This window comes from Lycorma delicatula, chromosome 8 (genome assembly GCF_047948215.1).
Source record: "Lycorma delicatula isolate Av1 chromosome 8, ASM4794821v1, whole genome shotgun sequence".
Lineage (NCBI taxonomy): Eukaryota > Metazoa > Arthropoda > Insecta > Hemiptera > Fulgoridae > Lycorma > Lycorma delicatula.
In genome coordinates, this window is record NC_134462.1 from 14,214,592 (window position 1) to 14,242,029 (window position 27,438).

General features: G+C 29.9%; 1 protein-coding gene across 8 annotated transcripts in view; it reads right to left on the reverse strand.

The window, feature by feature from the left end:
- Nucleotides 1-27,438, reverse strand: part of MEP-1 (zinc finger protein MEP-1) — a 195,546-nt gene that overhangs the window by 60,926 nt on the left and 107,182 nt on the right. For 2 of the 8 annotated variants that reach the window (XM_075373129.1, XM_075373122.1), the window contains exons 1-2: nucleotides 12,292-12,435; nucleotides 6,108-6,194 (exon numbers count right to left, since the gene is read on the reverse strand). In XM_075373129.1, coding sequence (XP_075229244.1) covers nucleotides 6,108-6,174 — 67 coding nt within the window. In that variant the 5' untranslated portion in view covers nucleotides 6,175-6,194; nucleotides 12,292-12,435. The other 6 variants (XM_075373124.1, XM_075373128.1, XM_075373125.1 and 3 more) reach the window with 5 other exon arrangements.

The following is a 27,438-nucleotide window of genomic DNA, read 5'->3' on the forward strand; positions in this document are numbered from 1 at the left end:
AGATCATGCAAAGTGTACCTTACTGATAGTCATTTGTTTTGACTGCTCAGTTTCTCTTCTAAGTCACTAAAATAACTTTTCTGATGCTTTTAATATTACACAATAGGACCAAACTACTTAATTAATAAACAAAAGTTATCAACATTGACAACTCCATTAAACTATTTTACAGTGAAGAAACTAATGTATTTAAAAAATCAATTTTTGAAACAAAAATGACTGCCACTTGCAGTGAATTTTATACTCATTCTATTTTCATTAAGTTTACATAAATGGATGTATGTTTAATTGAAATACATCAGGAAAATTCTAATGTACAGCATTCTTAGGATGCCAGGTCCCAACCAACACTCCAAAATAATTATTTCACAATTGAATAGCGCAAGTTAAATATTTATTTAATTTTTAAAAACTGCATTTTATATTTCTCTTTTAACTGTATCCTTAGTGGAAGAATTGACCCAAAATAAATTTAAAATACAAATTTTAATAAGTCATTGCATTAAATAGATAGCTGGTCAAAATTCAGTAAAATTTCTTCTACAAAAAGATTGTCTCTACTTTTAACAATATTTTTATAAATTACATCTTGAGCTAATAAAAAATTTAATGCTTTTCCCAACATAGGTCTTGGCCTCCATTCAAAAGTTCAATCTTATCCCATATAATAAAAACTGAAAATAATGTCATAATGTTTACCTCAAAATGACTTACTAAAATTCATTCCGATAAGTAAATAATGAAAGAAAAGACAATATTTTACATCAGAAAGAATGTTTTGTTGAAAATTAAACAAAAAATGTTTCTTATAAAGATAATCATCACAAAAACTGTCTTTAATTTTTGTCCATAATAAACAAGCAAATGTAATTCTTTTTTTGGGCAAGAAGAGAAAAGGAGATCCCAGTGTACATCTAGAATACAATAATACAATAAGAATTAAACCCTAACAATTAATCTTTTATCTGCTATGTGCTGATAATTTTGTTGTACCCTTCATCTTAATCAAGGTTAAGAAAAATTCATCAGCAAGATATTTTGTAATTATAAACATTATTTAATTTGAACTTAAAACCACGTAGGGTTCAGAGCTCAAGCTAATGTAATGTTCTTGACAGATCGACATGATTGTTTTACTACATGTAATTTTATTGTTAGTGAACAACACAGGCAACTAAAATAATAGTGATAAATAAAGGGCATTAATTATTTATTAAGCAATTTATTTTATTTATTTAATCCTTAAAGCACTAATCATAAAGTTTTTTTACCAGGAAGCCTATTTTGTTCAATTTTGTAGAGAATCTTTTTAATTAAAATTATTTATTTTGGATAGAAAATGTAAATCTTCATAACTTTAAAAGTAAATTTCATTAATTATTACTGATTAATAAATATATAAACGTAACATTTAGTAAAAATTATGTTTTAAGAATCAAATTGAAAATTTTTAACAACCAATAAAATTGTGAAGATTTTGTACAACATATTTTCATGATTATTTCCTAAAATTTCAGAATATAGTATGTAAAAAAGAATAATAATTTATAACAGAAAGAGAGCTATGTGGTGGTTAGTAACACCAAACAGTCTTTATTTACTTGTCTTTATGTTCTGATTTTTTTTATCACAATTACTATTATATGGTATAAAAATCTTCCTGTTACTTGCAAATAATCTGAAATGTGTTCAAAAGTAATTAATTTATTTAACTCATTGTAATTACCACCTTCATTAATGTCTAACAATGTAAATTATTAGTTTCACAAAATTAAGGTTAATTTGTAATAACAACTGTTACATTAACATTTTCAAAACATCATCACAGACAGATAGATAAAAAAGTACTGATATATTGATAAAAGTGAGTTCAATTGAGATTAAAAATAACAGAATACGCTACAACTCATCAATGTGCTTCAAAGCTATGGAATTATTAGACATATGAAAGTGTCAATTCTTTGATAGTTTTATTTGGAAAAAAGCCATATCTGCTCAAAAATCAATACCTTCCAGGGTTAATATTTATTAAATAATTTACTTATATGTTGTAAAACAAAATTAAGGCATTACTTTTTAAAATTAGTTGACTGATACCAATTATACTAACAAGGATAGGTGGTAGGCTTACAATGATTTTTACTGATGCCTTTAAACAGAATGGTAAGAGAGGGGGGATTCCCCTACTTTAAATCCAAGATAACAGTTCTCAGTTTGGAATAAATTTGTTTGGAGTAAACCCATTTAAACACCCACAGGGTTGGTCTAGTGGTGAATGTGTCTTCGTAAATCAGCTGATTTCAAAGTCAAGAGTTCCAACGTTCAAATCCTAGTAAAGGCAGTTACTTTTATACGGATTTGAATCTAGGTCATGGATACCAGTGTTCTTTGGCCATTGGGTTTCAATTAACCACACACCAAGACTGTACAAGACTACACTTCATTTACACTCATTACATATCATCCTCATAAGTAACACCTTACAGTGATTCCCAGACGCTAAACAGGGGAAAAACCCATTTACAGACAAAGTTTAAGTTTTTTTAGAGTAGTTTTAGTGCCTTATTTTGTATACCCAGCAATGGTACTCCAAGTGACAAGTAATCAAGAGGTACTCGGTTCAAGTCTCAGTTCATTTTGTTTTTTACTGTTATTTTTTTCTTACAAATATCCTAACATAGATTATTTTATTTTGTTAATTTTGAAGCAGCCTACTGGAGACCATGCCAATATCATTCATCATTTCTTTATTCATTCTTTTTTATATTTCCTATATTTTCTTGGACCGCACCCAGATTTCTTCTGTCCATTTTACTAGTTAGAGTCTTCACCACATAGCATTTATAATAACCCGGGAAAAACTATGAATTTAATATTTGCTAATTATTATTTTATTTGAACTTAACAATTAATTATTAACCTAACAAAAAAATTTGTTTTATAAACCTGAGAAAATTAAAATAAATAAATTTATTTATTTTAATGTATTTTGTCTATTTGTTAATCCTTCAATTCCTGTTTAATCCCTACTCCCACTGTTCATGAAGATTTTTAGTTAATAATTGTTATATTCGAATGAAATAATCGACAAATATGAAATTCAAATTTTTTTCTCCAGATTCTTATAAATATTATATAATAAAAAATCATATTTGTTAATATATATGAAAGAAAAAAGGTAGTTTAAAAAAAAATGACAGATTTAAACTCGAGACCTCTTGAGAATGAGACTGGAATGCTCACCACTCAGCTACTGCCACTGCTGGAACTGTTTAAATAAGTAACTTGAATTACTTGAAAATCTTTAAAGTTTACTACAAAATGGAACCAAGTTAGGAACTGTCATTTAGGATTTAAAGTAGCAGTCTCCTATCAGCCTGCAAAACGGCAATAACAAACTCTGCTGTAAGCTGAGACTATCTGCCCATGTAAGTAACTTGCATAAGACCACCAAAACAAATTTTAATTTTACAATACACAATGTAACATAATTTTTAAAACAAATAAAGTACAGTTTCTAAATTCATTAAAAGAATAAATAAAATTTAATGTACCACTACTAATACACAGTATTTAAAATAATATATATATATATATCTTAATAAATAATTAAATTATAAATGACAAGTGAGAACCTTCAGAAAAGTATAAGAAATTTAAAAAAAGGGGTAGTATTTTATGCTAATGATATAAGTCATAAATTTACTTCTTTAAATAAATGGCTTAACTTTGTCAAGTATGTCAAAAGAATTCGCAGAACTTTTAAGTACATGTCTGTACACCAAATTACATCTATTTCTAAAGAATCTTATGTAGAAGAATTAACCTTGATACAATCTTTTCTGCATTCTTTACAGAAAAAGATTGCTGGCCAACATCACAACACAGTGCAGGCATCTCCATTATTCCTGTTTTACCTGGAAGGTTGTGGATTTTAATTACAATCAATCATTAACATTATTATTACAACTGCCAAAACACCCCTCTAATCCATAAAAAAAAAGTAATTGGAACTAGTAATCAGCTTGCACTTACTTTAATTAGATAAATTAAACTGGTCCAACAAGCAGTTTTGTTTTTAGTATTTTATATGCATAAGTTTTGTATAAACAGTATTTGAGTAGCTGTACTGTAGCAGAGTATAGATTCTTTCTTGCTATATTTAAATTGTTAAATTTTATTGTTTTGATGTAAAAGGTTTAATATAAAACAAAATCTAATACAAATAAAAGAAACCCCTTGCATAGCATAGCTCTATCCTACATTCGATATAAGATTCCAGCAAATTACCATATTAAACAATTATTTCCCAGATTATCATGGACTGGTTAGGCTCCAGAAAAATAAATTCAACACCTAACTAAATAAAATGAATTTCCATGTCTAAAAATGATTATCAGCGACTAACAATAATGTGGTAAAAAATAAATACAGATATAAGGTTAAACACACTTCTCTTGTATGGCAAACAAACATTTTATTCAGACTGCATAAAACCAATGATTAACACACACTAACTGTAAACACCAGGAAAAGTTTGAAAAACCTAAGAGATTTTTTAAAAATAATTTTTAATTAACTAATTACAAATTTTCCATTGAATTACATGAAGTATATAAATTAAGAAATTTCAACTAATGTAAATCACAGAATAATTTCTAACCTTTAAAGAAAAGGGCAAAGCACAAAATTGAAAAAAAAAAACATGTAACATCATACATTGTCAAGCCTTGTCAAGCCTGTTGCTGACACATTGAAATGATTTGAATAGACTGCACATGGTATCATCAAACCAAATAGGAACTTTGTTTGGTGCATTGATTTTTTTGTGGAGTCTTTGATTCTCTACCAAACAGTGCATATGCAGATTAAGTCTATTAATGATAAAAATACACAAGCAATACAGAATATGTAGTCATATGAGCAATTATTGCCCCCCCCCCCAAGATAATATTTAAAGTATACTTACTTCATTATAAAAAAATTAAATTCAAAAGAAAATGACTAACCACTGCAATAAATGAATTTGAATGAACTAAGATCAACAATTCAATGAGTAGGCACATGTTCCTATTACATACTAATCATCACAACTTATTTTAAGTTAATTAATTCTGAGCAATTATTTAATCCACTTAAAATTTTTTTCATACAATATACCATGGTAGATATGCTTATGATCAGGAAAACACAAGATCAAAATTTTGGAAAGTAAATTTGGACACCGGGTAACCTGTGCAAGATGAAAGTTCGTACCATATTATCAGTACTATAGTCAATTTGTAAATCAATTAGTTTTGTGAGTTATCAAAACCTTTTCAGATGCTAATCCATTCTATACAAAGAAGTTACGTTTAAGGGTGGAATTAGAGTAAGGTTAAGGAATTTATTTTTAAATGGAATTATAGTCACTACAAAAAAAAGACTACACCACATGTTCCATGCTATTATCATGTGTTTGAGGATTAATTACGTTACAAAGAGAACCATCTCAGTTATTTTTAACGCCTGACTCAGAGTATGATTCTGATGACTTTTAAGCTTAGTCTATGGTCACTCCTCTCTTTCCAAAACTCTAACTCTCTCCGCAGAACAGATTACCAACTAAACAGGCCTTGATAACACACAAAATTGACAGCTAATTGACTAGGGTACTGATGACATGGCATGGACTTTGATGTTGCACAGGTCACCGGCTCTCCAAACATTCAGATCTTTAGTATTCCTAATCATACCTATTATGGTATATTAAAGTATGAAAAAATTTTAAGTTGATCCAAGTAACTGCTAAGAATTACCTAAGTTAAAAATATAGACGTTACAACCAAAAGCCATGAAAATTCATTATGAAGGTTATTAAAACACATCATTTCCGATTCAATAATTTGGAAATAAAAACAAACGCTTAATAGTAAGTCATACCTCAACTGTAAAGAAGATAAATATGTTTGCAACCTTTTCAAAATCAAAATTTTGAAGCAATCTTTGAATAAAAACTAAAATTAAAAATTAACAAGATATTGGGGTAAACAAAATTTGTATAAAAAAATTAAAAAAAAGATAGTGCAGAGAAAAAACTAAATTCATTTTTATTTATTAAGACTCACCTAGATCAGAATTTGCATGTTTAATTTCATCTGCCCCCTCCCCAGTTTCACCCATATCGGTATCCATCAGTTGTCAACAGGTGTAACCTGAAATAATAATAATAATAATCCTCCAATAAAACATATGAAACAGAAAATAATTATAAAAATACATAATAAAATATATAAGTAACTAATAATCTTTAATAAACTTCAGTCTAACAATAAATGCATAAAAGTTCCAGTATAAAGATTTTTGTCAGTACAAAGGTAATATTTGTTTCAAAAAAATAATATACTTTCCTATAATAATAATATACATGTAAATCTTATGGTTTCGTGTGGCATCAAAGAGATCATCATAGACTGGCACATATATAGACCACCATAAAATAAATTAAACTAGTAATAAAACTATGACACATGGGTTTAAAGAAAATGAGAAAAATAAAAACGCAGTAGCCTAAAAGAGTGAAGAAAACAAAATCACTTCAAATGACAGCAAAAGAAAGATGTCAAACAAAAACTAAGGAAAATAACAAGAGATCGAGCATGTATTTAGATGGCTATTATAAAGAATCAAGACTGAAATAAAAATTAAAGGAGAAAATAGAAGAGAAGGAGAAGGATTAGCAGTTGACCGATACCATGGGAGGATGGAGTTAAATGGGACAGAGAATGGTACAGAACCAAAAAACATCCAATGTTTAAATCCAAAACATCACAACTTAAGAAACTCAATGAAGCATGAACATTTTAAAAAAAATCTATAATTAATTCATAACCCTGATGCAAGACAAAATTGGAAGTGTGGGTTACAACTTTTAAAATTGATTGTGCAAATGCCTGATGTTCCTAGATACTACTCAAAACAGATCACAAATAAAATCAATTTTACAAGAAAAAAACCTGTCCACCTGCATTATCAAATATAAGTAAAAACTACTACAGTTACAAGTAAAACATGGGTATTGTCCTTTAAGAAATATAAAAAATTACAGAACAAGCTAACCGATAGTGACATTAACCACTTACTTGATCCATTACAGTAAGAGAGGAAAACAAGTGACAGTATTACCTTGTAAGTACTTTATTTTTCATTAGCTACAGTATGCTGTATCACTCAAGTTCTACACACTGCACAGTATACAACAACCAGACTTCTAAAATGCTAAATCTGTTATTTACAATCCACCAATTGAACATATGGAATCACCTTCATAAAAAAAGACACCTTTTTCATTTGTCAAAATGTCATATAAGTTTTGATATTAGGCAATTAAAAAAAAATTGTATATATATATAAAACTTTAGCTTTGACTAAGTTGTTTTTTACAATTTTCATTAACTCACTTCAGTAAATAAAGCTTTTACTATAAAGAATCTCTTATTTGGCACCAAATGTGACTCACAACATTCAATTACACTTGAAAGTCAGTGTATTTTGCAAGCTTTAATGGTACTTTCATATCAATTGTCCATAAAATACTCATTTTTTTTTTTTTATATAAGCCTTAGATAAATCAAGATGAATGTGTCCATACTGGATTTTTAAAGAGAACTTGTAATTTTTCAAGTCTTTCTACTTTGCTTAAACAATCATTTACTGATACAAATAAAAGCTTATGACTACAATAACATGGTATCTAATTCAAAAATATGTCACAAAGTTGCCGATCACCAATATAGAATATACTTTTGAATGGAACTTGAGATTGTCTAGTTTACTGGCAGGTATGGTAAATTTACAAACAAATATGGATTTCATCAGACGTAATTTTAGAATAAACACTGAAATTCTACTCCTATTATTGAAATTTGAGAAAAAAAAATTAAAGAGGGTTTTCAAGTAACTGATAATATAGTTTTTTTTTTACTAAATTAACAAATTCATTAAAATCAAATCTTTGTTATATGTAGGTCTAGTAGAACATAAAAATTTTGATAAATTTTCAATACATGGAAACAGGCAATAGAAATTAAATTGTTGAGTTAAATGTTAATATCTGTTTAAGAAATTAAATCCACTTTTTTTTTTATATAAATATATATGGCGCTTAACTTCACTGTGTAATATATTAAAAGGTAGTAATAATTTAGCCTAAATTATTTTATAAAAAAAATATTTCACAATTTTTTTTTAAATTTAAACTTATTCTAATATTTTACTAATTTTATTTTTATTTTCTACTCCTACTGTTTACTTTGCAATCTGTTTGCAAACTTGAGAACAATAAGCAACCCCATGCCTCAATGAGATGAGAAAGGTATGTGTGACATGCATGAAAATGAGATGTAGTCTTGAACAGACACAGATCGATCATTCCAGACAGGTGTGGTTAATTGAACCCTGGCTACCAAAGTACACTGGCATCCACTGTCTCCTATTCAAATCCATATAAAAGTAACTTATTTTAACTAGAATCTAAATCTCAGAATCTTCAACTTCAAAGATCAAACCGCTGATTTGCAACAGCAATTTTATCACTAAACCAACCCAATGTGTGTCATTTAACTATTTAACTAATAATGCAATTTTTACTGTATAAAGATACAGTATTAAAAAAAACAAAATAATTGAATATATTATTAATATATAAATTTCTTCTTATTTTTGTAAATTGTCTCTAAATCACAAACATACGCTCATTTCATGACCATTTATTTAAAAAAAAAAAAAAACTGTACGTGAATTCCTAACTATTCATAATCTTAATGTGGTTAGACTGTAAATTATGATGTCAAATCAAAGATATGTCCTTTGTCTTAATCACAGGAAACAGATGCACACAAAAAAATCAAATTTTATAAAAGTACTCTTATTATAAAAAATTTGATTAATGGTTTCAATATTTATGTTTACAAAACTAACATCTCTTTTTTTAGTTATAAATCTTTTTAAGGAGACAGTAGGCCTATGTAATGCGATGACATTTATCTGCTGATAATAATTTCAATGTTTTCATGAACAACCTTTTTATGAAAAGCAAAAAACCCTACTACTAAGTTTTTGCAATTTCTAAAATTAAATACAGAAGCATTCATACATAAATTAAATTGGATTAATATTTTTAAGCTACAAATAAACAAAAAAGACAGTTGATGCTACTTAGAATTGTAAGAAAGAAACAATGATGATACTGGAAAACTATCATCATGTGATAAGTGTTACCAAATTATATACTGTCTTGATGGAAAAAAACAATATATACAAATAAAAGCTTTCTTTTTTAATTATAAGTTTTAGCTGGCACAAGTGCGACAGCAACTAGCCACTAATAAACGCCAATCAGGATGTAACATTTTTATTTATAGATGTAAAACAACCAGATGGGTCATTATCACCCAAACAACACATGGTGGAAATGCACTCAAAGCAGTTTAATTTATTTAGCTCTATTATTTTATTTAACCAATCATCAAGACAATATATGAAAAATTGACAACTAATAATTTTACTGTTTACAAGTATCTTTACTCTTCTTGTTAAAACATACACAATTTTGCAAAAGTCTAACCAATTTATCGAAGTTCACAGTTATTTTGTTTAATCACAATTTAAAAACAGTTATACAAATTGACAAAAGTATTTTTCTACATTAATGAATTTTAAATACTATTAAAAGATAGTCACCCCATTTCATATGGTCTTTATAATTAATATTTTTTTAAATTTTAATATGGTGCAAAACCTACCAAAAAATGTGAATGAATGAATGAACAAAAACATAAAAGTAATTATTCTTACCTTCTACTGTTAATAGTTTACAAAATAGGGAATCCTCTTTCAATAAAATGCTTTGTTATCAGACATAAAAACTTACAGATAATACTAAAGTATTCTTTCCTACTTATTGTATAAAATATAATAAGCAAAATAATCTTTCTATAAACAACTATTATCACAAAAACAATGGCACAATTCAGTGAATGGTCAAGATAAAACTAAGGAATACACCGTTAACAATAAGGCTATTATGAACTAAGCTTACAGCTAAAACTAAATAGATCCATGCCCTATCACTGACTTCCAACTAACAGAAAGAAACATGATGTACAAATTTCTACAGAATAAAACCCCTTTATAGATTGTCTTATTTAAGCTAGGCAAAAATATCAGTAAGATACTAATGGAATTAATTAAATTTTCAACAAAAGTAAAACAAGTGTATAACAGTACATTCACTATACTGTTCACTCTCTATTAAAGAATTAAAAAAATATAAATAAATACAAGAAGACTTATTGCCTGCAGTGAATGAAAATGTAAACCATAATAATCAAAAATATTTTCCACCTCCATTACTTTTTTTAACTGTAATGTTTGTAGATATCAGTAAATTGTATTATGTTAAAAAAAAATTCTCATAGTATCCAATCTCAATTACGCATGGCATTTGTTTTACACTACAAAACTCATTTCTTATTAAAAAAAAGAAGAAGTTAGGCTAGTGGAAACTCACTCTCTTTTCCTGATTAGCCTCCGGTAACTACAGTTAAGATAATTCTTCAGAGGATGAATGAGGATGATATGTAATGAGTGTAAATGAAGTATAGTCTTGTACATTCTCAGTTCGACCATTCCTGAGATGTGTGGTTAATTGAAACCCAACCACCAAAGAACACAGATATCCGTGGATATCTGAAGTATTCAAATCTGTGTAAAGATATCTGGCTTTACTAGGACTTGAATGCTGGAACTCTCGACTTCCAAATCAGCTGATTTAGTTAGACGCGTTCACCACTAGACCAACCCGGTGGGTTAGGCTAGTGGAAACTGAGTATAGACATGTTAACTGCTGTACAGCATCCCTGTATAACACTATTACCCACAGAGGATTGTTTCAAAACAAAATCAATTTCTTTCTGGCTTAATGATATATAATTTATAAACACACTGATGTGTTTCACTGTAAGCAAATATGAAAAGAGAACACAAGACATTTAATTACATAATACATATTGTAAACAATTACTAACATCAAGAAAAACTGTTAATCTATTTATTAAATTAATTCAAATAATTTAACTAGATATTATATAAAAAATATATATTAGTTATTGTTAATTTCATTATTTAAAATTAACTATAAAAAAGCAATTTTTGTGAATCTAATCGGCAATCCTGGTATATAACCTCAAATAACCTCTTGTTTCTTTAAAGGGACATGAAGTAATTTCTCTATAGAATCATCGCGAAATCTCAACTTCCATTGAAAAGTGCTTAAAAAGTTAACCTTAACTAAAATAAAAGCAGCAACAGCCTCAAACCCCTCTCCGACAATTTTTTAAAAGTGTTACACGTTCATTAATACAAATTTTGAAAAATACATAAAATTTATAAATATCATTAAACTCAACACCAACAAAAACAAAATATTCTTAATCAATATTTTTTTTTTTACGATCAGAAAAATTGGATATTCAAGAATATTCAATATGGCGGAATAACTTCCTGTTACTTGCCAGGATGCACAAGACCCTTTTTACTATAGTACCCATCATTTTTTGGAATTTTGATTTAATTGAAAATTATGATAAATTAATGTGTTACAAACGTATTTAATATTACAGAGATAAGAACAACAGAGGCGATATTGATTTTTAAAAGAAATAATAAAATATAGGTCTCTACAAGCTTTATAAAATCTAGGCTAACCTACCTAGGGTAGGCCTAGGCTAAGCTTACGTTTAGATGGTAATGAACAGGCCCATAAGATCTGTTATCCGCCGGTATTTTCATATTACACTAACTCATCACTTCACAATTAAAAACAATTTACAATAAAACACATTTTAAAAACTGTTATTAAACAATTAATAGAAAACGCTGAAGTACAGAAACATTCACTCAGCCTACCTACATCTTCGCAGACCTATTGAAATAATCCCGATTTGTAACGCTAGAGCGCAGTGCGGTCTCAACAAAGGCATGGTGAGAATCAGTTTTCCGATTTAGCGAAAGATTTACAAAATGACACTCGATTTAAAGAGAACTTAGAGCAGTTTTGAATTTTAATCGATAACACACTATTATTTCGACATGATAAACAAGAAAAACACATAACAACATACCTAACATCTGACCGTGCCTCCCGCCATTCCCACTTACAAAAAGGCTGCTCAACACCAAAGATACAACAGCTGCCGCTAAAACGACAAAACATAATATTAATAAACTAACTATAAATGTAACATGTTATACCTCGTTAATGACTGCACACATTAAACAACAAGCAGCACAAGAATTTTAATATTCATAAAAAAATTATTTTCCACTACGATTGGCATCAATGAGAACACCACTTACAACTTGTTTGTAGACGACGTCACTAACCCTTAGAACTAAACTGCCAAGATGGCGTCCCCGGGTCACGTGACCGCAAAATAGTGACGTAGAATGTAACATGAAAGCGAGCGGTAATGTCCAATAGGAAGAAATATATAATATACCACGTGACACAATGGTAAAAACAAACATAACGTAATTACTTACATGATTTAAATTAAAAACACCCCCGCACCCCAAATTTTTGTACAGAACCCCAAAATCGAACATCATCCGCAGAATTTAACGTATACCGGCTTTTTTGGATAAAAAATGTAGTATATAATTAAAATCATTAAAAATTAATCCAAACGATCCCACAGGTATGGTAAAATTCACCCTCTTATCGATTTTCAGTAAAATATGTCTATACGTTCGGAAATTTACAGCACACAGTGTATAATGCAATTTAACTTTTAATATACAATCAATATGCATTCTAATACGTGCGCCAAAAGACAGAAGGATTTCAGTGAAATTAAACAATACTAAATAGTTTTTTATAATAGCATAACTTATCTGTCAATGTAAGTATTCAAAAACTGTATGACGTACGTTAATGAAAAGAAAGATTCTATAAATGATAAACAGGTCTTGATAAAATTCTGAAAACTATGGTCACTTGCTAAGTAAAAGTTAAATATGACTAAAAACTATTAATATATAATGTAATTATATCTGTATTTGCAAGATATAATGGCTTAATAACGTATAACAATTCAATTCAATTTATATAAAATTTTTAACTAACATTATGTTAAATGAAAGTAAAAATATTAACTCATTAAATAATTATAATCAACATTAAAGTGCTGTTATATCTTATTAATTTTTAACAAAAATAAAATTCTACACTCTATTATTGTATGATTTTTTTTTAAATGTTAATTTCTTTTTACACTGGAATTATGAAGTATTTGAATATAAAAAATTACCCAACTTTATTACTAAAGAACGTACAAGGAAACGATACTATTATCATGTATTAATATTTGTGTATTATTTATACTGATTTTATGAAACATTCAATTCATCAGACCAATAATAAAAAAACCCAAGAAAACTGAACATAAATGTAACTTTACACCTTGCGCATTTCAATAAGTGGGTCATCATTTTCAAGTGGGTATAACTAGTAAAATAAAAAGCAACGGTGAAATAAAATAATAAATAATAAAATTAATATAATTTCTTTAAAAAATTACCCAGTTCTTTTTTCAGTTTTAGGGGTAGTTTTTCAGTTTTTAATAAATTGTAAAAAAGTAAGATTTTCTAAACAGAAATTGCATTAAGTATTTCATTGTTCTTCTTTATTCTTTAGTTTATAGATTCAAGGGCCAAAATATAACTGGCAAAATATATAAGTTACATCCGAAAACGGTACCTTCATTCTTAAAAATAACAAAAAAATTAAGGGAAAGTGAAAAGTAAAGTAGTTACTCGTTGCCTTTTTCAATTCGAAATTTAGATAATATTCGACTCTATGCGGTGCAGACAATGCATATAAACAACTGTTTCCCATAAAAAAAGATAATTTATTTGTCACTTCACATTTTCTGTGAAGTTACAATATATATTTGTGACATCCGATATATTTATTACTGATGATAGATAATTTCTCTGAAAGTAAGGATGGTAATTATAATAATCAATCGAATGGTGAATAGAGTGAAGATATCATTTTCAGGTATCATCAGTTGTTATTTAAAGGGCTTACGATGCTGATATTAAACAGAAATTTTGACTCGGTGAAAAAGACAATTGTAAATCACATTCCATAAAAATCTTGACATAGGGTGTTTATAATTTTTGGAATTGGGTTTGCCATTTTCTTTCAGCACAAGAAATGGTTGTATAATGAACAATATTACGTTCAGAGAAAGCAACTCTAACTGGCTTTCCTTATGCAGAGTGAGCAACATAAAGCCGAACTCATAATGAAACCGCTACCCAACACTATTTATGAAAGACTCTCACACAACTAGCGCGACTAGTGGATGTATATGTTACTACTGATTATTGCTGCCGTTGGTCAGGTGATTACGCGTCAGTGCAGTATACGTTTTGTTGTGAGTACAGTTGTGTTTCTGTATCATAGTAGTCAGTTATTTTTACACGGATTTGAATACTAGCTCGTGGTGTTCTTTGGCGGTTGGGTTTCAATTAACCACAAATCTCAAAAATGGACGAACTTAGACTGTACAAGGCTACACTTCATCATCATTCATCCTCTGAAGTATTATCTGAACGGTAATTACCGGAGGCAAAACAGGAAAAAGAAAGAAAATTTGTTTTTGTGTAAAATGCCTTATTCAGTTCAGGAGAGGATAGCTAAAGTTGAGGCCTATATTCGTTTGAAGAATCACGTCAAGTATTCGTAGAAAAATTCCTGAATCCCAGCGAAGAGTAGCATATACGATTTAATTAAAAAAATGGCGTACAACAGGTACTGTTTCAAATGCAAAACGAAATAGGCAACCTACTATTACGATTTCACAGGCCATTGCCGATACTGAAAGGAGAATTACTGCCGGTCCAACAAAATCACTACGCAAGTTACCCCAACAGTCTGGTGTTAAATACACAACTTGTCGTAAAATTCTTCAAGGATTAAAATTGAAACCGTTACAACTGTGCAACAACTGAAGGAGACAGACAAACCGAAACGACTTTATTGCAACTGGCTTCTAGAAAACACTGTTGGTGGACAGATACACCCGATGTCGTATTTCATGTCAGACGAGGCACGGTTTCATTAATTCGGCCGTGTTAATTCGCAGAACACCAGGTAATGGATGGCGAGGAATACTAACGAGATATTCGAGCGTCCACTTTACGATGAGAAAGCTGTATTTGGTATGCCGTTTCCGGTAATCGTATTAGTACTAGGACCAATATTTTTTGACCGGACTGTCAATACACAAGTTCACCTTACAATTTTCGAAGAATTCTATGCGCAATTAACTGATAATGGAAAAGAGTATAGCTTCTTCCAACAAGACGGATCAACGTGTCACACATCAAACGTTTCAATAAATCGCGTTCATGCAGCTTTCACAAATGAACGACCTGTCAACAGAGGACGGTGGCCTCTACGTTCCCCAGAGTTGTCTACTTGCGATTTTTTCCTTTGAGGCTACTTATTAAAGAGAGTTAATGCATCTAATCCCCAAAATATTGATGAACTGAAGGTGAATATTTAACGAAAAATCACAATTGACAACAACGTTTTGAATCAGACGACTCTCAATATGATCAGTCGAGCACAAAAGTGCATCGATGCCTAGGGTGGTAATTTTGAACATCTTTTGTAACGATAAGGTAAATAAATGCAACATTTGAATTACGTTTTATATTTTTCTGATTTAATTTATCCGTATCATTCATAAAATTTCATTCCAACATAACCTACCGATTCTGCAGCGGTTACGTTATGGGTTAGCTTTTATGTTGCTCACCTGTATATAAGATCTTTTACGTATGATACACCGTGAGACGACACGGAGAATTTTTATAAAACAATAAACTGATATACTTCCTGTTATGAAATAATCCATTAAATCTATACTGCTTCTAGTCTGCGAGGAGTGTTAACATTTTGTATATTTTTAAAGACAGACTAATAAAATAATTTCTATAATTTTCAACCATATTTAATTGTATTTTGAAATCATACCGTTTCATCATAAATTTTAAAATAACCTGTTTGCTTAATCACAATTGGGTACTAAGTTTTCCTGGTAAAGGCAGTTACTTTTATACGGATTTGAATACTAGATCGTAGATACCGGTGTTCTTTTGGTGGTTGGGTTTCAATCAACCACACATCTCAGGAATGGTCGACCTGAGGCTATACGAGGGTACACTTCATTTACAATCATACAAATTATCCTCATTCATCCTCTAAAGTAATACTTTATGGTGGTTCCGGAAGCTTAACAGAAAAAAGAAGGGTACTTGGTCTTATCCTAATATAAGGCTGAGTATTCCTGAAACAGTACCGTCAATTAATTACAACCAAAAAAAAAAAAACAAAAAAAAAAAACAGTTAATAAAGAGATAAATACACATTAAAGCTAAGAAATACTGTCATATCAAATATAATTTCCTGTGGTGGAATTCTGATTAAAAACTAGTGGTTCTTGAGTTTTTGAAACACGAATAGAACTGACGAATCACAAATGATAAATATTTCAATCGAAGTCAACAAATAAACTTAAATTAACTGAGACAAATTTTTTTTTTTTGTATTAGCTGAATCCCATCCATTCTCTTCAGTATTAATTTTTGTTATACCAATTTATTTCACCTCTATTCACATATTAAAGGAAAATTATTACGGAAATTAAATAAGTTAACAAATAAATAAAATTAATCTTTTTAAATAAAGCAAAAAACAAATTAATATTTAAAAAACTCTAAAAAAATAAAAGTTTTACAATTTTCACTTAAATTAAGTTAAAGGGGGGCCAAATTAAATTATAAATAATTAAAAAACTTACCGACCTTTAAATCTGGCGCCCGACTTTAAACGATAAAAATTAACTGAAGAATCTTCTGAAATGCGAATTTTCACGTGAAAATATTTTAAATTTCAAAATAACATCTTTATTATGATCACAAAAAGATTAATATTGAAAAATAATTTCAAACTGTCTTTATGTATAAACAGAGACAAAATTCCACGACGTAATTTTTTATTACAAAAAAAAAGATCTTTTACTAAATCTGCATGGAAAAAAAGAAGTTACAATAATACAACCAGAAGAAATTTCTTTTTCTTTTTTTAAAAACAAAAAGAATCATCGAAATCGGTCTGTATGGTGAAAATTACGGGTTGAACGCACAAAAAACATACAGGTCGAATTGACAACCTCCTCCTTTTTTGAAGCCAGTTAACATCGAATGATTAAGAATATGTGACAATTAAGTTATGTAATAAATAAAAAAATCACAATTAAGATTATCTATCTCATCTACTATTTGGTTTCTTTACAAGTATAAAATTAAAAAGAGAAACAAAAAAAACTGTTTACTGATATTTTCTACAATTTGAATACGTCTAAGAAAAAATCAATTAAAATAAAATTATAAAATATATATATATATACCTATATAATACATATATATATATATATATATATATATATATATATATACAAAGACAGTATACGTCATGATGCATCATGCTAAAAATAGAAACAAATTCAGTACAGCTACAGTAGAAAAATGAGTGTTTAACACACACAACGCGCACGCGCTGCCAAAAGCACATAGATACATACACACACACCCACACTATGCGCGCGCACACACACACACACATACAACACACTCATTTTTCGATATAATATGTAAATAATTTTACAAGTCTATACTTGTAGTACGTATACAGTCTAATGTGACTTGCGCATGTATATAATATGCATCATACACAATTTCATTCGTTATTATTTGATCGGAGTAACAGATAATCAATGCTGATTTCATAAGTTGGAATAAAAATAAAATCTAACAAAAATTACTGATAATATTATCTTAAATTATTACAAAGTACAAATCCACTTTACTAGCAATTAATTTTGAACTTCTCAAGATCTTTCAGTCCTTAGACCATCGTCAGGAGATTAAAATATCATTATAAAGTTAAAAAATTAAAATATTAAGCAGTCATGACCGATTCTTAGTTATCAGTAAACTCGGTAAGAATACTGATAATGACTGCTTACTGATTACTGATACACGACTGCTTAATATTTTATTTTTTTTAACTTTATTTTATAACTAGCAGAACCGGCAATGCTTCGCTATTGCTAGATTTGAGTATACATGTAGATTAAATGAACACAATTGAAAGTCTGATAATACATTAACAAAATTAACATTACGGAACTTCACAAAATTTAACCTTTCTCTTTTACCCTTTCCCCCATTTTCATTTTTATCATATTCCCTTTCCCCATTTCCTTTTCGTTTATTTTCCCCGTTTCTATTTTCCTTATTTCCCTTTTGACATTTATTTTTCCCCCTTTCCACTTTTATTTTTTCTCCTTTTCCCTTACCATCTCCTTTTCCCAGTTTTCTCCTTTTTTGTTTTTCCCCTTCTTCCTTTTTACCTTTTTCGATTTTTCCCTTTCTCCCTTTTCCTCGCGCGTAAATTGGTCCAGTAGTTTTTTAGTCTATATCGGATGCACATATCGGAAACATTGAAATGAAATCGTAAAATATTTGGTATAACGTGTGTTGCTTTTACGTCCAAGAGATAGCGTTGTTTTTTTAAAAAAGACATGTTTTTACCTGTTACAGGTGTGACATCTTAGGAATATAAATAGTAGGTATATAAAAACACATGCGTATTCGAATCCAACGTTGTGTCAAAACTTAAAAGGAATCTGTGAATAAGTTTCAGAGATTTAAGATTTTGAACGAACATTTATATTTTTATTTATATAGATGATATTTTAATCTCCTGACGATGGTCTAAGGACTGAAAGATCTTGAGAAGTTCAAAATTAATTGCTGGTAAAGTGGATTTGTACTTTTTAATAATATTTAATAATTTCAACAGCGGTAACCATGCTTGAGAAATTGAATATTACCTTAATTATGCTTAATAAGACAACCATAAAAAAATAATAGATTTATTATTTTTTTTACATGTAGCATTTTAGTGTTAGTATCTTATCACGTTATAATATTTAAATATACAAATATACTGCTAGGTAACACAATAAAAATTAATAGATAATATTAATGAGTCCGATTCAAGGTAAGTTTAACGTTATTTTCATAAGTCATCATAAGTAATATTTTAAAAATATATACGAGGTTTGTTTGATAATTTTCCGGGACAGCAACGAAAACATTATTTTTTTTAGGAGGCTATGTCGAGTCTTCTTTTAGATTGATCGAGATTTTTGTTAAAAAACAGAAAAAGATGTATCGAAATCTTCAAAATATGAGTTTGTTTCATCGATTATTTCGTAATATGATAGAAATTTAATTTGATCACCCTATATTTCATAATCGATCGTCCACAATCTGTGGACGATGTATTCGTCTACAGATTTGTAACAGTTCCACCCGATGACATCGATTACCGAAATAAGATGGGTACAATTAAACAAATAGCCTTAGGGAACGGTATTAATATTTCCAGCGTAGACAGGATTCTCAGGAATTATATGAAAAACTGCAAATAGTGGAAATTAAAGAAAAAAGATCAATATAATATGGGTACATTTTATCCAGCATCCTAACCAATGCATTTAAGAAATTAATTTTAAGGAATCTCTTTCCACTAACAACGTAAAGAAAATTCTAAAACCTAAAAACACAACAGATATTTACAATATTAAAGGTAATGATTACGAATGTTTTTATAAAGGCCAGACAGGAAGCCATTTTATAAAAACGGTTCAAAGAATATCTGCCTAACCACAATGTTGTTTCTAATAAATCTAACTACGCGCGTCACATTATGGATCGCGGTCATACGTACTCTGGTTTCGAAACTAATTTCCTACCGCCGTATATATATCCAAGAAAGCTATGTATATGGATGCGCTCGAGGAATATGATATTTATAAAACACATAAAAATATTTAAAATCATATATTGGACGATCATTTAAATTTCCAATACAATTCAATTTACGATACGGCGATAAAATCAGAGGATAGCAGCAGTCCCTCTATGTGGACAATTTTGGTGTACAAACGTCGCGTTTTATGTGTTGCTGATTGTGTTATGATTTTGTGTGTATACTTTTACAGTTAAAAGGAGAAATTTACAATACGATTTACTGTAATTAATACGAATGTTTTTATAAAGGCCAAACAAGAAGACATTCTATATCACAAACTCATACGTGTTTGTTTTTTCATTTTATTTATGTGATGAAGACTTCCAGTGATTGATTTTCTGAGGATGGAACAGAGTTCCGAAACGCGTTAAAAGTAAGTAGATACTACATGGAAAGTTTATATACAAAGATACAATTTATTAAATATGATAAATCTGAAAGCAATCTGTAGAATAATTCATAAAAATTTATTAATACAACTGTTGCAATCTCATGTGGTGTGCCTTTTCATGATGAAAAATACTTTCCTTTTTTTATCAAATACGATCGGCTATGCTTGATTTCACGTTTCAGTCGATAAAATAAATTTTGATAATGTATTTCTACAATGACTTTCATTTTCATTAGTTAATTCTTATGCCTTATGGATTCCAAAAAAACTTTCGTTATACAATTTTCCAGCCGATGCGACGAATTTTGACTTCAATAGCAGTTCACTAGCTTTGACTGTTCTTTTGCTTCTCGTAGTAGTGATAAATCAGGGTTTCATTAACGATTTTTATAACCATTAAAAAATAAATTCTGTCTGACACAGAAATCCATTTAGATTACGCAAAACCCTTTAACTAACATTTAGAAGTCATCAAACGATGATATTTCTGATAAACAAATGTGGCACCCACCTTCCTAATGGCTTTTTTTTTACGTAAATGTTACTATTTACAAACTCGACTGAGGTCTTTACTTCAGCAATCTCAAGTACCTTTACTCTACCGTATTATTAAAAAATAAAAATAAAATATTAAAAAAAATTCCTGATGTTATCTCAGTAGTTCGTCTTTCGTACTTTTAGAACCAAGTTTAAATTCCCTAACCGATGATAAACAGTTTGGTTAGGCCATCTATTCGTCAAAAACATAATTGAGCGAATTTTGAACCGATAAAGTTTTTAAAAATAATCACCACAAGATTAAATAATATTTTTTCTACATAAAAAAAAGTTTACTTAGAATTGTTATAAAATATAAACTACATGATGGAATGTCTTAAAACTTTTATAGGGATTACATATAGGTTGGTAAACTGTCAACCTACCTATTGAGTAATAATCTTTTTTCCGTTTAGCCTCTGGAACCACCGTAAGGTATTATTTCAGAGGATAAATGAGGATGATATGTATGAATGTAAATGAAGTGTACTGTTGTAAAGTTTCAGGTCGACCACTCCTGAGATCGTGTGGTTAATTGAAACCTAACCACCAAATAACCTAATCACCAAAAATCCACTATCTAGTATTCAAATCCGTATAAAAGTAATCACTTCTAGTGATTATACTTCTCCGTATAAAAGTAATCTGTTGTACTTCTAGTTAATTATCAAACATTCCTCATATAAACATTTATTTAAACTAAGTCTACAATAAGTTAAAAGAAAATTATGTATATCGGTGACCATAATCTAAAGGTTGCAAATTATCTGATTGGAGATTCAAGACACCCACGAAATGGTAAAATCATTCTCAAGAATGATAAGCAATAATAACTACGTTGGGTTAACTCTGGGAAAGTGAGGTATGAAGTGATTTCCTGCTACCTTCTTCGCTGAGCCAAATATACTGTAACAGATCAGCATGCCGCTCTCAAATGCAATTGATATTCAGCCTCATAATCAACATCTTCTAATCTGTTCATCATATGGATTGACTGTAAAATAAATTTCATTAATTTTATAATAAAAATCTGACTACAGTCGATTGTAAATCCAGAGTCTTTACATTTGTCAAACCATAAAAAAGACTATGCCAGATATTTGCAATTAAATACATGTATCTTTTTTTGCAGATAAACTGCATCACATAGATAACAAAATAAATAGAATAAATTAAAGTAGAATTTTTGTAAAAAAAAAAAAAGGTTACATTTGAAATTGAAATCGGCAACAGTTCTATGGTAGAGAATATGTTTTACAATTTAGTGATTTCTTTTTTTTTCCTGGGCGTACAACTAAGTGACGTTATCAGCGTTCAGACACGCTATTAATATAATAAACAAATATTAAAAATTATCAATTAAAAATTAACTAAAATATAAAAACAAACAATAAAGAAATTAAACTAGTAACAATTATTAAATTAAACGATAATAATATAATCCTAACATAGATGTCTATGTTGTATGCTAAAGGCGAAATTAAAAACACAGTGAAATACAATATTAAAATCTAACATAAAACAACAAAATTATCTTCTCGCATACGCCAAATGCCAAATAAAAAAATTGAAAACATAATATAAGTAATGAAATATTTAAATCCAAATACACGCCCTTAAAAAATCGTTAAGACATTAGATAACATCAATACATTGTTGCCAAAGATATTTCGAATGTTAGCCCCTAGTTTAAACTTCCAACGCAATGCCGCATAACAGACACAGTACAAAAAGATGAGGTGTACCGTTAGTTGGCAGTCGCAGCGAACTCAGACGAGTGCAGAGATCTGATTCGTGAGATATCCGTGATTAAGTAAAGTTCAAAGTGCCCTATTCGCAAACGACAAATAATAATCTCCTCTCGACGGTTATTCCTTCATGAGGAGGTGACAAAATGTTCTTAAATGAACGAAGTTTATTTGGTTATGGTAGCATTCCATTCACTTTACACTCTCTTAAGAAAACAGACAAGGTCATCAGAAACAACACGATTAGTGAAAGGAGGCTGCAAACAAGCCTCTTTTGCCGCACGATCAGCGCGCTCATTGGCTGAAATTCAAACATGGCTCGGGATCCAGCAGAAGCTCACACATGTGTTACGCTGTGTTAGCTCAGAAATGGTAGAGTGAATCTCACAGACAACAGGATATCTGGAATACATGTCACTTATCGCCTGCAAGGCACTTATGGAATCCGAGCAGTCAAGTACGTGTCGATATGTTGGGCTAATTATAATTAAGGCCTTAGTAATAGCACACAGCTTCGCGATCTTCATATCCTCAAATAGACCTCGAGATGGTGGTAGGGAAGCCTGGGAGGCCGGAGATACCTTACCAGGTGACGATTTTTTAATAGATCCCTTCATAGTGATCTTTGTATTTTGCTGCGTTGTTGGTGTAGCAGGAATTTAATTTGGTAGTGTACCAACTGAAGTGGTTTTAGGTAAACCACTGTCGGTCTTTCCAGAAAAAAATCTTCTTCTCGTCCGAAATCTTAGCTTGGAAATAGTGGCTGTGAGCGAAACTACCTGATTATATAACATCTGAAAAAGCTTTTTTAACAAACTACAGAATCCGCACTGTTGACCCGCATTTGCAGGGGTTTGCCTTGATATAGCGCGGCAAAAGTGACGTCTGGTTCCGGGTATTCAGTGTCGTTTTATATTCTCTTCGTGCGGCTTGAAAAGATAGCTTCTGCACGGTACAAATTTTAGAATTGTCTTCTCTTTTTTATACGTTGGGCAATCTCATGAACGAGCTGAATTTGGCCCATCACAGTTAGTACATTTTTCTTCCTCCTGAGTTAGTATCGTTGTGACGCTCTTTAGCACATCGAGCACATACTGCAGTTTTCGTGCAAGATGTTGTAGCGTGGCCATATCCTTGATATTGGAAACATCGCCGTGTATTGGGGATGACTCTCATCCCCAATGTTCTCTCATTTTCTCCGGTAGTACGGGAAGGTTGAAAGTTAATATAAGAGAGGGATTAGGTTCTTCCATTCCGCTCTGACGTATACGTTTTACCTCTACAACACCTTGCGGACGAAGCTCATTGGCAATCTCAGTAACATCGATCTCCAAGAGGTTTCGGCATAAGATTACTCCTCGGCTGGTATTCAAACATTTGTAGCATACAGCTTTTATGCTGATACCACTCATATTGGTGAGATGCAAGAGTGATCAATTCTGCCAGTCAATAAACGTCTCAACAAGTAATGATCCATCTCTTTAATTTCCTGAAGTTTTTCGGTAAACCACTTGAATCAGTTATTACTTTATTTATCAGGAAAGGTGACAGCTTTTGAAGGAAGCCACCTTCCTGATTGTTTTGGAGAATTATGTATCTGATACTGTTATACTGCGGACGGGATTCACCACCGTTTAATATATTACCTTTTATAGAGTTCTTATCATCGTCAGAAAAAGCTAAGTGAGGTCATTCCACATGACTTCGTACAGTAGTTTTTTTTCAAATGGACCACCAACCATCATACGGATTATTTCAGAACTAGTAATTTTAGTCCCAAGTGTACCGAGAAAATACAAACCACTTCTGCAGAGCCCAAGCGTACAGAGGCTACGGCTAAATAAAACTGGGTTCCCGCAGGCCCAGAGGATATTGTTCGAGACTCACTATGTAGAGTCATCCACCCATCGGCACAATATCCATCTTGGGTTGCGATTGCGTTTCGTAAGACGTCGTAACACCGCGGAGTGTAAGTGTAAGAAGAAACAGTGTAAGGTGTTGCTGTGTAAGGGTATAGTTGTGATCTACACACACACAACACACACACACACACACACACACCAGTTAAAAATTTGATGGACGATTATCAGTCTAATCAAACATATGTACCATTGTCTTCGAAATGAAGCTGATTTACCTGACAAAATACATATTTGTGTTGTTCTATCATATCGGTTTTAGCGTTAACATAAAGTTTTGGGTATGTATTTGAAAAAAATAATGAATATTTCCCAGGTATTACATTTTAGTTTAATGATAGATATTGTATGCAAAACTAAATATAAACTTGTTGGCATTAATAATAGAGTTGATTATTACTACCTGATTATGTAGCTTTTTTGAAAAAAAAAAGTTATGTAATTTTTTAAACAGTTAAAATTCGGTGTCAACATTTTTTTGATTGTATATTTTCGTTTATATAAGGAAGCACACGAAATTAAAAAAAAAAATTATGGGAACTGAAAAAATAATTATTTGAACACATTTCAATTCTGAGATCTCAAAATGCGATTGTAGAAAGACAACAACGTTAATTTATCAATAATTATGCTAGTTATTTTTATGTCTTTCAATTTTTTTTTTATGAATATCAGTCCGGATTTAGAAAAGTAGAAGGTACATCATTTAAGATTTCAATTTTTAAATAAACTAAGGATCTGCGTCCCTCTTGCGTCCTGGGTGCTCCGCTGCCCGTTCCAGTAGATCAATTTGGTCTCGAATTATTGCAATATTCGTGTTTTCAGCATTTTTCTACCATTTTATAATATAAGGAGGATAATAGAAAAGTTTTTTTTAGCATATAATACATTTTGAGTGATTCATTTATCAGTTTTTTTTTATAGTGTAAATAGGAGAAAAACTGAACTGAATACTAAAAGAATATGTAATCCTACTAAACAAATGAAGGTAGTTGAGATGATGATGATAATTAGGAACACTAAGGAGAGAATCATACTGAGCTGTAAGATTAAAATTTATTTAAGTTTACTACTGAAATGGACTTCAAAAATTTTGTCTGCAGGATTAATTAATTAATTAATATATATCTGTTTATTATTATTGTCAAAGTGGAACAAAAAGGTAAAATTAATTTATATTTCTGCATTCACAGGCGATTTGGCTATTATAACGAGATATTGCTACAAAGAAAGGATTAAAATTAAAATTTCAAAAACAAAACATCTAAGGGGATCAATCAGTAGAATTTTAAAAAAAATTAATGAATACATAAATAAAGAGCCTGAAAAAGAACAAAAAATAAATAAATTTGAGACTAATAATGTTTGACCTAGGTCAAAAGAGAAAGGCACGCTCTATACTAAGGTGGAAAAGAGGCAAAATAAAAAATTACTTTGCTAATTTTCCATTTTGTAAGAGTCCAAACTATTAAACTTCTTTTTTGGTTTTAAGATTATAAAAGATAAACAAGTAAAAAAAAAGACAAGTGAAAATTAGAATCACGGTTAAGAATAATGTTACTATGGACTAAAAAAAAAAAAAAATTAATTCGTTTAAGGGGTCTGATAAAAATCAAATTAAAAATATGTAAAACAATAATTAAATCCGAAACCCTTTATATAATAAATAAATATGGGACTGAGACTTGGAGTATACACTGGTAGATCGAGATCTAGGAAAATAAGGACGCGACCAAAATAACGGTTAAATGACTTATTTAATCGGATATTCCAACGTTGGAAAAACGAAGATGGCCACGAGTAGTTTTGTTAATCGTTCTGATCGGGCACGATTATTGAAGGACGACAAAGAATGTATTGTGTTCTAACCGCTAGCTAAAGTCAGAAAGAGTTTAAATTCCATTAATTTAATAATAGAAGATAAAGAATTTGATGCTTTTAAATTATACCGCTCGGTAAACTACTAATAATAATAACAACAAAAGACAATAGTACAAGCTGGTATATTTTGTATACAAGGTAATTTCTAAAATTTTGGGTTTTAACAAAAAGTTCAAAACTTGTAGTAGAACACCGATCGAAGATGTGAATAATAACTTAAATGGACTTTAAAAAATTTTAAACAAATAGCAAATAAAAACAAAAAAAAATATTAATTTGGTATACCGATAGATATATATAATGCTACATAAGATTTATAAAGGTGCAACAAATCTAATGGTTGGTACAAGAATGAATCAAATATGAATTTCAAAAGAAATCACTATTGGATGAAAGGTTTTTTAATAATTAAAAAAGAAGAAGAAGAAACGGTCCAGTAAAAGATGATGTAATTAATTCAGAAAACCGACGACAAGAATAAAAAGAAGAGGCAGGATAGCTAATAAAATAAAAGTACGGCAGCGAATATTGTAAAAAGGTATTACCCGTTAAAGCTTGAAAGTCTATACATATAAACGCTCAGCAGTTCTACGTGAGGTGTCCCAACTAGTGTTGCCACAGTTAATAGTACAGAGGATGAGGTAATGTACCGTGACAAAGGTAGTAGATAGCAAGAAATCAATCGACGGTCCGATAATCCTTTCACATTCTGCGTCAACTGAACTTTCTAAACTTTGACGAAAAATACAACAACAGTCTTCTTAGTATAAAAAAAGAAAAAGAAATTCTAAACTACATTCCTTATCAACAAATTTAGTATCTCATATCAGAGAAAAATAATAACGCAACATTTACCTACAAATTTATCATATTAGACGGGTACAAAACATAATATATTAGCTAGTTTACATAATAAAATCAAATTTGATGACATAGTGAAAGATTAATTAAAGAATTTATGCG